Raw genomic sequence first — 14,567 nt, forward strand, 5'->3', positions numbered from 1 at the left:
GGTGAGTAGAAAGATCACTTGCAGTTTCCAGTATAATTTGATGTGAATGTGTCAATACAGTACATTTTTTTTGTTGAAACAGGCATCAGCAATCAAGACATTAATGATGAATGTCTGATCCAAAACTGAATAATTTTAATTGAGAGTTGTTAGGCAGTACATTTTTAGCACAGTATGTTATCCTCTTCTCATAAAATATGGCAGTGTCTTTATCTTCAAATTTCTCGCCTTGCAAAGAATACCATCCCAGTAGAATTTCTGAGTAGCCTATATATTTTAACACTTCATACTACTATGAACATTCTAAATGTTAGAATTGTTATAGAGTCATAACGCATAGCAACAGGCCTTTCACCCATGTTTATGCCAACCAACAAACACTAAGCTACCTGCATGTGGTCCATAGCCTGCTGTGCTAAAGTGCTCGTCCAGATGCTGCTTACATGTTGCAAGAGTACTTGCCTCCACCATCCTCTGTCAGAACGTTTCGTATGTTTACCATCTTCTGGGTGAAATAATCTTTCCTCAGATCTCCTTTGAACCACTTACTCCTCACCTTAAACTTATGGCATCTGCTCTTAGATATCTCTGCCATGAGAGAGAGAGATTCTCACAATCTATCCCGATTTACCCTCCACATCATTTAGTATACCTTAATTAGATCCCCCCACACCCTCAGCCTCCTGTGCTCCAGGGAAGACAAGCCCAGCTTATCCAGTTACTCCTCAAACCTGAGACTTTCCATCCCAGGCAACATCCCGGTGAATTTTGCACCAATTCCAATGCAGTCACATATTTCTGATTGTGGCAACCAGAACTGCACACATTCCACTGTGGCCTAACCAATGCTCTGTAAAGTTGCAACAAGACTTCTTTACACCTTCTGGGATCTATGGACTTGTACACCAAGGTTCTATTTTGTTTCTCAGTACTTCCTAGGGAGTGACCATCCATTGTTTCTATCCTTCCCTTATTAGACCTCCTAAAATGCATCACCTCGTGCTTAGCGGGATTAAATTCCATCTGTCTGCCATTGCTCTGCCCAATTTACCAGTTGATCAATATCGGACTGTAGTCTGATTCCATTCTCCTCGCTATCAACAACACTATCAATTTTCATGTCATCTTCAAATTTACTAACCAAACCTTCTACATTCACGTCCAAGTCATTTAAGTGCATAATAAACAGCAAGGGCCCCAGCACTAACTCCTGTGATACACTGCTGGTCACAGGCTTCCAATTCCAAAAGCAACACTCCACCATCACTCTTTGCCTCCAATTTGTAAGCTAATTTTGGATCCAATTTATCAACTTGCTTTGGATCTCATTTGGCTACCTTTTGGAATAGGCCTTCAAGTGGGACCTTGTCAAAGACCTTACTGAAGTCAATGTAGACTGCATCAACTGGACTAGCCTCATCAATATATTTAGTCACCTTTTAAAAAGTTCAATTAGATTAATCAGAAAGCATCTCCCTCAAACAAATCTGTGCTGCCTCTTCCTGATCACTCCCTGCCTTTCCAAGTATTGATGAATCTTGTCCCTCAGAGTTTTTTTCCAATAATTTGCCAACTGTTCGTGTCAGACTTAGTGGTGTATAATTACCTAATCTATCCTTGCTGCTCTTCTTGAACTAAGGAACCACATTAGTTATGTGACCAATGAAGTATTAAATATCTTCTCCAGTGCTCCAGCTTCTCCAGTCTCCTTCCAAAGCAGCCTGGGATACATCTCATCAGGCCTGGGTATTTATGCACCTGTATGCCTGGTAAAACATGTAATACCTCCTCCTTATTAATCTTAATGTATTCTAGAACCTCACCATCCCAAATAAAATCCCCAGTTACAATGTCTTTATCTTTCTCCTCTGTGAATACAGATGGAAAGTATTCATTTAAGATCTCACCCAAGACCACTGGCCGCATGCACAGATTGCCACTTTGGACTCTTAATGGGTCCCACTTTTTCCCCACTAATCCCTTTACTCTTAATACACTTAATAAAAGCTTTGGGGTTTTTCTTGATCCCATCTGCCAAAGATATTTCATGGCTTCCTTTGACCTCCTCATTTCTTTTTAAGCAACCTCCTACACACGCTATACTTACGAAGGCACCCCCCCCCCCCCCTATTTTTAATGCACCATATCTAACATATACCTCCTCGGTTTTCTTCATCAAACTCTCAATATTTCTTGACCTACAGAGTTTTCTGGAGTTGCTGCCCTTGTACTTCACTCTTAGAGGAGCATGATGGCCTTGAATTCTCTCTGTACAACTTTTAAAAGACTCCCAGTTCCAAAGGTAACTCCCATTACCTGCAAGTAGCTGCGCCGAATCTAACATTATTGAAATCCGCCTTCTCCAATTTAGACCCTTGCACTGTCCTTATCCCTTTCCATAATATCTTTAAAAGTTATGGTCACTATACTCAAAAATGCTCACCCACTCAAACTTCAACCATTTGACCAATTTCACTCCCAAGGATTAGGTCCAGCACTAATCTATTTCTAGTAGGACTATCCATGTGCTGGCACAGAAAATCGCTCCTTGTTACACTTTTTAAAAATTTCACTCTGTCTGCTTTTTCCATACTAAGGCAATCCCAGTTAATGGTTGCAAAGTTGAAGTCCCATACAATTATCAAGCTGCTTCTCTCACACCTTTGTGATTTGCTGACGTAGCTACTCCCCTCTCTCCCTTTGACTGTTGGCAGGCCAGCAAGGTAATCGCTCCTTTTGTTTTTATTTCTAAGCTCCGTGCTGATGGCCTCACTTGAAGACTGTCAAGCATGACCTCCCTCATTACTGCAGTGATGGTTTCCTTTATTAAACAGAAAACAAACTTATAAATATCAGTGCCAAAGCTCACAGTGTAGTGGAAATAGGTAGGCAGTAACCTTAATTTGCTAGATTTTTACACGTCATAGCCTAAACTTGACTGTTAATGAGACTTGAGTATTCCCTGCCTATCTTGGTAAGACCCATCCTACTGAAAGGTGTAGATTCTGCACCGTGTTTTCAAAAGGCATAAAGGACAAAAGTGAAATACCTTTGTGAACCTGCCATTAAAAACTGAAAATGCTGCCAATACCCGACACCAGGTTATAATCCAACAGGTTTAATAGGAAGCACTAGCTTTATATTTGCTATAAATTCTGTGTCTTACAATTGTGTCCTCCACAGCCACCTGATGAAGGAACAGTGCTCCGAAAGCTAGTGCTTCCAGTTAAACCTGTTGGACTATAACCTGGTGTTGTGATTTTTAACTTTGTACACCCCAGTCCACCACTGGCATCTCCAAATCTGGAAATACCCAGCAGGTTTGTCAGCTTCTATAGAAAGAGAAACAGAGCTAATATTTTCAAGGTGTGACATTGATCAGAACTGATAAAGGGTCATACACGTCAAATGTTAACTCTGTTTTGGTCACACTGGATGCTGCCAGACCTGCTGAGTAATTCTAGCATTTTCTCCTTTTATAGTGGAGAGAGAAAACCGATTCACTAAGATTTGGCAATATTATTTGGGGATTTTTATTTTCAAGTTTTAACTTAGTGTTTTGGAGTCCCTCCTCCATTGGGCCAACAGGATTCTACTCCAACCTATGAGGATCTCATTAGGTTGGATTCCCCTGCAGTGCCTCAATGGACATGGGCTTCCTGCCCAAATGTTCGAATAATCTGCCATCTTTATTTGGCACAAGACTTGTCATGTGTGGTTAGTTTTTCATCCACCACCATAAATTCAGCAGTGGAGCAGAAACTCTGGAATGTTGGATCATTGTTTATATTTTAGTTTGTTAGCTTGATTAAAATGTGTTGTGCAAGAGTAAAGCTTGTTACTTTTTGGATATTTTTATCCTGGAAATAACATACGTAATTTCTACTATATCTTTCTTAAGTTTCTGTGACCTTTTTATCATCTCTGTGGTCTTGCTGGACAGACCCTTTATTTTGTGGTAACCATTTCAAAATCTTTCTCCCATAGCACTCAATGCAGTCAACCAGAACTATCTGACCATAGGTCACAATTTACAATCTCTAAGGGCAGAATGCTTTTAGAGACTGGTAAATAGTTGTCTTCATGTTTAGTTATTTGTTGGCCGACAAATGGTTTCTCTTTGTTAGATGACAATCTCTGTAAAACAAATAAAAACAAAAGTAAAAAGTCTTCACATTAATTGACTGATTACTTAAGGATGTTTTACATCCTCTTATCAAAATTCAAGGAATTTCTTATCTGTAGGTGAATGTCACAGGTGTACCTCAATTTTATTTGCATTTGTAACTACTTGAAAGGTCAATCATGTTTGTTCTCTATCCTTGTTGCTTTTGTTCCTTAAAGCATATAAGTTGTAATGCAGAAGACTATTTAACTTCAACAAATCATTTTACTGTCTTTAGTTTTAATGTAAAGAGGAAATAATTCCAAAAGGATGAAAACCTCATTACTGAGTATTTAAGTTACAATGCAAAAATGCACCCAGAAAAGCATTGGGATAGACAGTCCACATCTCACATTCCAGAAGTATTGCAATGAATATTGATACTTGAAATGTTTTATTTGTTATGCTCACTGACCTACACTGATTTTGTTTTCTTATTTCAAAATAATGAAAAATTATACTTTTTCCCTACTTCTAGGTCTGATTGCCTACACAGAATATTTGTTTCTTTTGTGCATACTAACAAGTGAGTCGAAAACTAGCATGTTTAATAATCTTAACTGAAATGTTCTGCATATGTTAAGTTTATAATTGCTGCCATTTTGATTTTGAATCTAAGTAAACAGTTAAATAGCAACTTTCACAACTGTATGCTTGTAACCTTTGGTAAGTGCAGTATAAGTTAATTGAAGCATAAAAAATCCATTACTAACGTTAGTTTTGAATTTGTATCACTATTATTTCAGTAATTATTACTTCTTTGCATTAAGAATCCCCATTAAATATTAGACTGATATCAAACTTGCACAAATTGCTAGAAGAACACAGCAGGTATAGAAAGATAAAAATAATTAAAATTTCCGATGAAGACTTTTGTCAAAATTGAAAGAAGGTAAGTAAGTATTTTATTTAATAGGAAATGTTTGGTACACTTTTTTAAAATGCTTAGATAATACTTCTCAACAATAAATATAATTTTAACTATTGGAAGTTGAATGATGTCTTCTAAGACAAAACACTCAATTAAGGTAAAATATAATGAATGAAGCAGGAAATAAGTGTAAATTACAAGATATGAAGGAAAAAGTTTGGCCCATGTATACCTAGGATTTACTAACACTTCCTCTGCCTTTATTTTACCTTATTTATGAATAACATAACACGTACATACTTGAAATTTGTACTGTTGTGTTTCCTTTTTGTAGATTTTATAAACCTATTTTAACATTACTGATTCATGCCACAATTTGAATTTTAATTTCATTATCTTTGAAAGATTCGCCTACAATTATTTGTGCTAGTCTTATAAGTTGACAGCACTACATATTGGTACATTGTTGCAGTCATATCACTCTTGCTAAGTGCCTTGAAACATTTTCCAATGTCCAAAGCACTATTTAAGTTATAATACTTTAAATGCTTATTTAATATTATTAACTATCAATTAAACTGATCCATGCACTACCTGTCGATTTATGTGATAATACAAGCTCAGAAGCATGGAATATGCATTTGACATATTGCTGTTAAATCTTTAATCTATTAGTATTTTGTACATATGTTGCAGAACCTCATGCAGGTTTTAAAATAGCTTTCAACATGTTTGATACTGATGGCAATGAAATGGTGGACAAGAAGGAGTTCTTAGTGGTATGTACTTTACACTGAATATTTGTGTCTGAGTTTTAGTTTATAATTTAATGAAGATTTGATGTTTTTTTCTGTGCAGTTAAAGTTTGCAAGATTAGCAAGATGGATATTGTCCAAGAATTATTGTTGTACTAATTTAGTGCTAAGGAAATTAAGTTGAGATTTTCTGAGATTTATTATAATTGTTTGTGAAACCACCATCTCTCTGACTTTCTCTTTGTCCACACATGCACGCTCATCAAGGCATTTTCAAATACGTTCCATTTTATATCTTAGGGGCTGGCTCATTCTTAGAAGACAATAAGATATTGGAACAGAACTAGGCCATTCAGCCCATCAAGTCCTCTCAACCATTTGATCATGGCTTATGTTTCTTAACCCATTCGCTTGCTTCCGTTGCATAATGCTTGTCTTAAACGCTTTCAATAACTTGGCCTCCACAGCCTTCTGTGGCAATAAGTCCCACAGATTCACCACCCTCTGGGTGAAGAAATTCCTCCTGTTCACAGTTCTAAAGGATTATTGCTTCATTCTGGGGCTGTGCCCTGGGTCTTGGTATCTCCTACCAGTGGAAACATCATCTCCATGTTCACTCTATCCAAGCCCCATAGTATTCTGTCAGTTTCAATCAGATTCCCCCTTCATTCTTCTAAAGTCCATTGAGTACAAACCCAGAGTCCATAACCTCTCCATAAATGACAAGTTCATCATCCCCAGTGTAAATGCTGTAAACTCCTCTGACCCCTTCCAATACCAGCACGTGCTTAAATACTGAGACCAAAACTGATCACAATATTCTAAATGTGGTTTGTGACAATGCTGCCCCTTTAGCAAGGCTATGTTGTCCTTGGCTTTTTTCAAGAGGGGTCATAAAGGCAGATTTGTCTGGAAATGGTTACTTTGAACAGTGGTAGGGGAGTGGTCAGTTCTTCCAGTTCAGGTTTTTTCTAGTTTTGGTTTAGCAAGCTGTCAGAAAACTGCTGGGTACCTAGAGAAGCAGCTATAGTGAAAAGAGCGTGCATGTTTCAACAGAGTGCCTTGACTTTCTGTCTGAAATCTCACCTGCTTGTAAGAAACTATGTTTGAATTTAACATTTGCTAATTGGTGTGTTTATGGGATGTTGCAGGGTTTGGAACAGCTTCGTTAAGTTGCAGTATCATATCGGTTAGGTTATCGAATAAGTTATGTTGTTCTAAATTCTGATTTCTTTTAATCTGTAATGTTTAAGTAAATTTAGTTTTGTTTAAAGCTGAGTAGTTTGACCAGCTGCATCACTCTTGGAATATCCACTTTACATCTGCCTTAAAAAAAAACAGTAAGAGTCTGGGCTACCTCCAGAAAACATTTAGTTATAGAGTCATAGAGATATACAGCATGGAAACAGATCCTTTGGTCCAACCTGTCCATGCCGACCAGCTATCCCAACCCAATCTAGTCCCACTTGCCAGCACCTGGCTCATATCCCTCCAAACCCTTCCTATTCTCATACCCATCCAAATGTCTTTTAAATCTTGCAATTGTACCACCCTCCACCACTTCCTCTGGCAGCTGATTTCATACACATACCACCCTCTGCGTGAAAAAGTTGCCCCTTAGATCTCTTTTATATCCTTCCCCTCACACCCTAAACCTATGCCCTCTAGTTCTGGACTCCCCAACCCCAAGGAAAAGACTTTTTTTGTCTATTTCTCCTATCCATGCCCCTCATAATTTTGTAAACCTCTATAAGGTCACCCCTCAGCCTCTAACGCTTCAGAGGAAAACAGCCCCAGCCTGTTCAGCCTCTCCCCATAGCTCAAATCCTCCAACCCTGGCAACATCCTTGTAAATCTTTTCTGAACCCTTTCAAGTTTCACAATATCTTTCTGATAGGAAGGAGAACAGAATTGCATGCAGTTTTCCAACAGTGGCCTAACCAATGATCCTATACAGCCTCAACATGACGTCTCAACTCCTGTACTCCATACTCTGACCAATAAAAGAAAGCATACCAAACGCCGCCTTCACTATCCTATCTATCTGCAACTCCACTTTCAAGAAACTCTGAACCTGCACTCCAAGGTCTCTGTTCAGCAACACTCCCAAGTACCTTACCATTGTGTATAAGTCCTGCTAAGGTTTGCTTTCCCAAAATGCAGTGTCTCTCATTTATCTGAATTAAACTCCATCTGCCACTTCTTGGCCCATTGGCCCATCTGATCAAAATTCTGTTATAATCTGAGGTAACCTCCTTCGCTGTCCACTGCACCTCCAATTTTGGTGTCATCTGCAAACTTACTAACTGTATCTCTTATGCTTGCATCCAAATCGTTTATGTAAATGATAAAAAGTAGAGGACCCAGCACCAATCCTTGTGGCACTCCACTGGTCACAGGCCTCCAGTTTGAAAACTAACTCTCCACCACCACCCTCTGTGTTCTACCTTTCAGCCAGTTCTGTATCCAAATGGTTAGTTCTCCCTGTATTCCATGAGATCTAACCTTACTAACCAGTCTCCTATGGGGAACCTTGACAAACATCTTACTGATCTATACATATAGATCACCTCTACCTCTCTGCCCTCATCAATCCTCTTTGTTACTTCTTCAAGAAACTCAATCAAGTTTGTGAGACATGATTTCCTATGCACAAAGCCATGTTGACTATCCCTAATCAGTCCTTACCTTTCCAAATACATGTACATCCTGTCCATCAGGATTCCCTCCAACAACTTGCCCACCACTGACGTCAGGCTCACTGGTCTATAGTTCCCTGGCTTGTCCTTACTACCCTTCTTAAAGGGTGGCACCACGTTATCCAACCTCCAGTCTTCCGGCACCTCACCGGTGACTATTGATGATACAAATATTTCAGCAAGAGGCCCAGCAATCACTTCTCTAGATTTCCACAGAGTTCTAGAGTACACCTGATCAGGTCCTGGGGATTTATTCATGTTTATGCGTTTCAAGACATCTAGCACTTCCCCCTCTGTAATATGGACATATTTTGAGGGGGCTCTGGCCTGGTTCATGACAGGTCTGACCAAAGCCTTATACAGCCTCAGCAATACATAGAACATTACAGCACAATGCATGCCCTTCGGCCCTCGATGTTGCCGCCGCCCTGTCATACCAATCTGCAGTCCATCCCACCCACACTATTCCATGTACGTTCATATGCCTGTCCAATGATGACTTAAATGCACTTAAACTTGGCGGATCTACTACTGTTGGAGGCAAAGCATTCCATACCCTTACTACTCTCTGAATAAACAAGCTGTCTCTGACATCTGTCTTATATCTATCTCCCCTCACTTTAAAGTTGTGTCCCCTCAAGTTTGCCTTTCCCATACTTGGGAAAAGGCTCTCCCTGTCCACCCAGCTAACCCTTTGATTATCTTGTATGTCTCTATTAAGTCACCTCTCAACCTCCTTCTCTCTAACGAGAACAGCCTCAAGGCCCTCAGCCTTTCCTCATAAGACATTCCTTCCATACCAGGCAGCATCTAGTAAATCTCTGCACCCTTTCCAAAGCTTCCACATCCTTCTTATAATGCAGTGACCAGAACTATACACAATACTCCAAGTGTGGCCGTACCAGAGCTTTGTACAGCTGCAGCATAACTTCCTGGTTCCAGAACTCAATTCCTCTATTAATAAAGGCCAAAATACTGTATGCCTTCTTAACAACCATGTCAATCTGGGTGGCAACTTTCAGGGATCTGTGTACATGGACACCGAGATCTCTCTGCTCATCTGCACTCCCATTAGCCCAATACTTTGCATTCCAATTACCCCGTCCAAAGTGTATCACCTCACAGTTGTCCACATTAGACTCCATTTGCCACCTCTCAGCCCAGCTGTGCATCCTGTCTCTCTGCAACCTACTACATCCTTCGTCACTATCCACAACTCCACCGACTTTAGTGTTGTCCGCAAATTTACTAACCCACCCTTCTAAGCCCTTATCCAGGTCATTTATAAAATTCACGAACAGCAGTGGACCCAATACCAACCCTTGCGGTACGCTGCTAGTAACTGGACACCAAAATGAACATGTTCCATCAACTATAACCCTCTGTTTTCTTTCAGCAAGCCAATTACTGATCCAAACTGCACAATCCCGTTCCTCCGCATTTTGTATAATAGCCTACTGTGGGGAACCTTATCAAACGCCTTGCTGAAATCCATATACACCACATCAACCGGTTTACTGTCATCTACCTGTTTGGTCACTTTGTCAAAAAACTCAATAAGATTTGATAGGCACGACCTACCTTTCACAAAACCATGCTGACTGCCCCTGATCAGATTATTCTTTTCTAGATGGTTATAAATCCTATCTCTTATAACCTTTTCCAACACTTTACCAACAATTGAAGTGAGACTCACTGGTCTGTAATTACCAGTCTCTACTACCCTTTTTGAACTACCACATTTGCTATCCTCCAGTACTCAGGCACTATTCCTGTAGACAATGATGATTTGAAGGTCAATGCCAAAGGCTCGGCAATCTCTTCCCTTGCTTCCCAGAGGATCCTAGGATAGATCCCATCTGGCCCAGGGGACTTGTCTATTTTCACACTCTGTAGTATTTCTAATACTTCTTCTAGTCTAGATACAAGTATTTCTGTATCTTCCTCGCCAACATTTTCATTTTCTATAGTGAACACTGTTGAAAAATATTTATTTAGTGCTTCCCCTATCTCCTCTGACTGAACACACAACTTCCTACTATTATCCTTGATTTGCCCTAAGTTAACTCTCGTCATTCTTTTATTCCTTAAATGCCTATGGAAAGCCTTAGGATTAATCCTGATCCTATCCGCCAACAACTTCTCATGTCTCCTCCTGGCTCTTCTCAGCTCTCTTTTTAGGTCTTTCCCCACTTCCTTGTAACCCTCAAGTGCCCTAACTGAGGTTTCACATTTTGTCCTAACATAAGCCGCTGCCTTCTTGACCAGTGATTCCATTTCCTTAGTAAACCACGGCTCACGCGTTCTATACCTTCCTCCCTGCCTGACAGGTACATACTTATCTAGGACACACAGAAGTTCTTCCTTGAATAAGCTCCACATTTTTAATGTGCTCATCCCCTGCAGTTTCCTCCTTCATTCTACGCTTCCTAAATCTTTCCTAATTGTATCGCAATTTCCCTTTCTGCGCCCCCCAGCTGTAACTCTTGCTCGGTGGAGTACACCTATCCCTTTCCATCACTAATGTAAACCTGACAGAATTGTGATCGCTGTCTCCAAAGTGCCCACTTACTTCCAAATGTAACACCTGGCCAGGCTCGTTACATATGTTCTTTTATTCTCGCCCATATGAAATGAATGCTAACACTGCATTTGCCTTCCTAACTGCCAACTGAACCCAACTGTTTACTTTAAAAGAATCCTGAACTTGGATTCCCAAGTCCCTGCCAGTCAACCCATTCTTTCTCATGCTACTACCTTGCCCCTAATGCAATGGGCTCTGAACTATTTAGCATCCTCCTATGTGGCCATTTGTCAAAGGCCTTCTGGATCATGTCCACTGGCTCTCCATTGCCTGAAGACCTCTCCTTTGTCTAAAAGGAATCTAACACAATATGTTAACCACTTTTCATATGCCTTTCTCATTTGTTGTTTATTTTCAGCACATTCTATTTTCTACTCTACACACATCTATTGACTAATTGGTTGGATTGCCCAATTAACTGAAAATTGTAAAAATGAATCATAGATAAAGAAGGGTTACCTGAACTAACGTATTACTTTTGCAACAGTGGTCTTTTGTCATGGAGTTCCTTCCCCTCAACAATCCACGTTATGTTTATGTATATCTAAAATGACATTATCATTTACTAACTTTTGAAGTGAACTTTATTTGTGACACCACAGGAATATTCATTCAATATTTTATTTTTGAATCACAGAATCATAGAAACTATATGCTATTGGGATGGTATCAATCCTAGTCCTTCAACTGCTATTCCCTTTTAAATTGTACCATAATCTCTGCCTCATTAGCACGTTGTAATACAGCAGTGCATATTCTAATAGCTCTCCATGTCTGTACCTTTTGTTATTGATTTGCAACATGTTTTTGAGTTGTCTCTTGGATTTGCCTTCATTAAAAAAATTACTTTTTCAAATCTTTCAGTGAAATCTATTCCTTGGTGAATGCGAGGATATGTGTTAGCAGCATGAATAGGTCCATCAGGCCTGCTCATTGGCTGATCTGATTGTAATTTTGACTCTGTATTCCAGCCTATCCCTGATGTAAGAGCCCTCACTGATTTTCCATTATTTTTCTTTTCTTCTTTCAATTTTGGTCAGAGCTGCGAACTGAGAATTCTGAGCTAAAGGTGACTTTTTATACTGTGGGTAACAGTTTGTGTTAAAAGGGAAACAGACCAAACCTGAGGCCAGGTCTGGAGTTAGTTGCAGTTTTGCTACTGATAAAAGGTTCTGCAAATGCTTTGTGACCAGGATAGAGCATTGTTTCAACAGATAGCAAAAATTGGCTATTAATGAGGTCAGTACCTGGGAACAGGAGCCAGCAAGTCTGAACAAATCATTATGCTCAAGCAAATGAACAGATGTTGAATGGTAACTGGGATCTCTGAGAGATAGTCGTCTGTCAAGGAGTGTTGGGTAGTGTTGTAGAACAGTGGTTCAGCTAAGTAATTTTTTTAAAGTTTGCATGATATGTAAATAGGGTAAAAAAAAGTGTGGCACTGGAAAAGTACAGCAGGTCAGGCAGCATCCGAGGAGTAGGAGAGTTGACGTTTCGGGCATAAGTCCTTCACCAGTCCTCGCTTTCTCCATAAAGAAGGCATTTAGCATGCTTGTTTTTATTGCTTAGATCTTTGAGTATCGGAGTTGGGATGTTATTTTGAGGTTGTACAAGACATTTGTGAGGCCTCTTCTGGAGTACTGTGTTCAGTTCTGGTATCCCTATGAGACGGAAGATACCAGGCTGAAGAAGGTTCAGAAGAGACCTGTTTCAGGTGTACTAAGTCTTCTGTGAACTGCTTCCAGTGCTGTTGTACCAACAAATATGGAAACCTACACCGTAGACAGTACTCGAAATGTGACCTCGCCAATGTCTTGTATAACTAAATCATTATCTTTCCTACTTTTGGTTTCAGTTCCCCTCACAATAAACAATAACATTTTATTAGTATTCCTAACTGCTTGTATATCTGCATACTAATCTATTCACGTGCTAGGACAAAAGATCACTCTGCACCACAGATCTCTGCAAAGTATTGTTCATTTGGACTTTTATTCCTTTTCTTACCAAAATAGACAATTTCATATTTTACCACATTTGCTAGATCTTTGTTCACTTGCTTATCTGTATCCCTTTGTAATCTCCTTATATCTTCTTCACAACTTACTTTCTTTCTTATCTTTGTGTCATCAGCAAATTTAAGAACCATATCTTAGATTCTTTCACCCAAGTTACTTATATAAATTGTAAAATATTGCGGCCCATCACTGACCCCTGTTGTGCACCACTCATTACACCCAACCAGAAAAGGATCTGCTAATGTTTACACTCGCGTGCCTGTCAACTGCCAAGCTTTTATCCATGCTAAAATGTTACCTCTTATGTTTATACGTAATCTTTTATTTAACAATGAAACAAAACTTCATTGCACAATGAAATCTAGATAAAATAGAATAAAACAAATTATTTACATAAAACACAAGTTTTAAAATTTTACAATATATAAAACGCAATCCCATTAATTCCAAAAGCACTTTGTTACAGTACTCACCATAGAGAACTCTGCCACATCTATTAGAGTTTAATTTAACTTTGCTTCAGTTCTGGTCTGGAGAATCTGAAAGCCTCTTCCTTAGGTCTTCATACAACTGAGCTATATGCTAGGTCTTGAAATAACCAAGCACTTTGAGTTTTTCCTGTGTGAAGCTTTTTAATCTGCTGTGCAGCTGTGTAATCTCTTTAATGATCGAGACTTACATATGCCCTATGGCAGATGTTAAGCTAACTGGCCTATAGTTTCCTAGTTTGTGTGCTCGTTGTTGTGGTTCTGTTCGCCGAGCTGGGAATTTGTGTTGCAGACGTTTCGTCCCCTGTCTAGGTGACATCCTCAGTGTTTGGGAGCCTCCTGTGAAGCCCACAGGAGCCTCCCAAGCACTGAGGATGTCACCTAGACAGGGGACGAAACGTCTGCAACACAAATTCCCAGCTCGGCGAACAGAACCACAACATATAGTTTCTATTTTCAAATCCCCCTTTTCTTGATTAGGGGAGGTATATTTGTTACTTCACTGTTCAATGGAACCTTTCCTGAAAGTAGGAATTTTTAAAAATTCCAATGTGTATCTACTATCTTATTAGCAACTTATTTTAAAACCTGAGAATGAAGTCCATCTGGTCAGGACACTTGTCAGCCCTCAGCTTTATCAGTTTGCTTAGTACCACTTGCCTCGTTGTAATTTCGTGGTCTCCCTTCTACCTCCTGATTTATATCTATTGGTGAATGTTTTTGTATCCTTTATTAATGAAGCAGAAGCTTATTATTGGCTCATCTCATCCACCATTTCGTTGTTATCTACTGTTAATTTACCTTTCTCATTCTCTAAAGGACAAGCACTCATTTGCTCTTTTTCCTAAGAAATAAGTCCTAAGATATGGTTCCTAAATTTGTTGATGACACAAAGATAGATAAGAAAGTAAGTTGTGAAGAGAATAGAAGGAGATTACATTGGAATATAGATGAGCAAGTCGACAAATGTCGAGCAATGGGAAAATA

The 14,567-nt window shown here is 39.3% G+C and overlaps 1 protein-coding gene across 6 annotated transcripts in view; it reads left to right on the plus strand.

Moving 5' to 3' along the window:
* Positions 1 to 14,567, plus strand: part of micu3a (mitochondrial calcium uptake family, member 3a) — a 201,411-nt gene that overhangs the window by 78,540 nt on the left and 108,304 nt on the right. For all 6 annotated transcript variants that reach the window (XM_072570017.1, XM_072570041.1, XM_072570025.1 and 3 more), the window contains exons 5-6: positions 4,644 to 4,691; positions 5,733 to 5,815. In XM_072570017.1, the coding sequence (XP_072426118.1) occupies positions 4,644 to 4,691; positions 5,733 to 5,815 (131 nt within the window). The remainder of the gene's footprint in view (positions 1 to 4,643; positions 4,692 to 5,732; positions 5,816 to 14,567) is intronic.

The sequence above is a fragment of the Chiloscyllium punctatum genome, chromosome 1, assembly GCF_047496795.1.
Source record: "Chiloscyllium punctatum isolate Juve2018m chromosome 1, sChiPun1.3, whole genome shotgun sequence".
Lineage (NCBI taxonomy): Eukaryota > Metazoa > Chordata > Chondrichthyes > Orectolobiformes > Hemiscylliidae > Chiloscyllium > Chiloscyllium punctatum.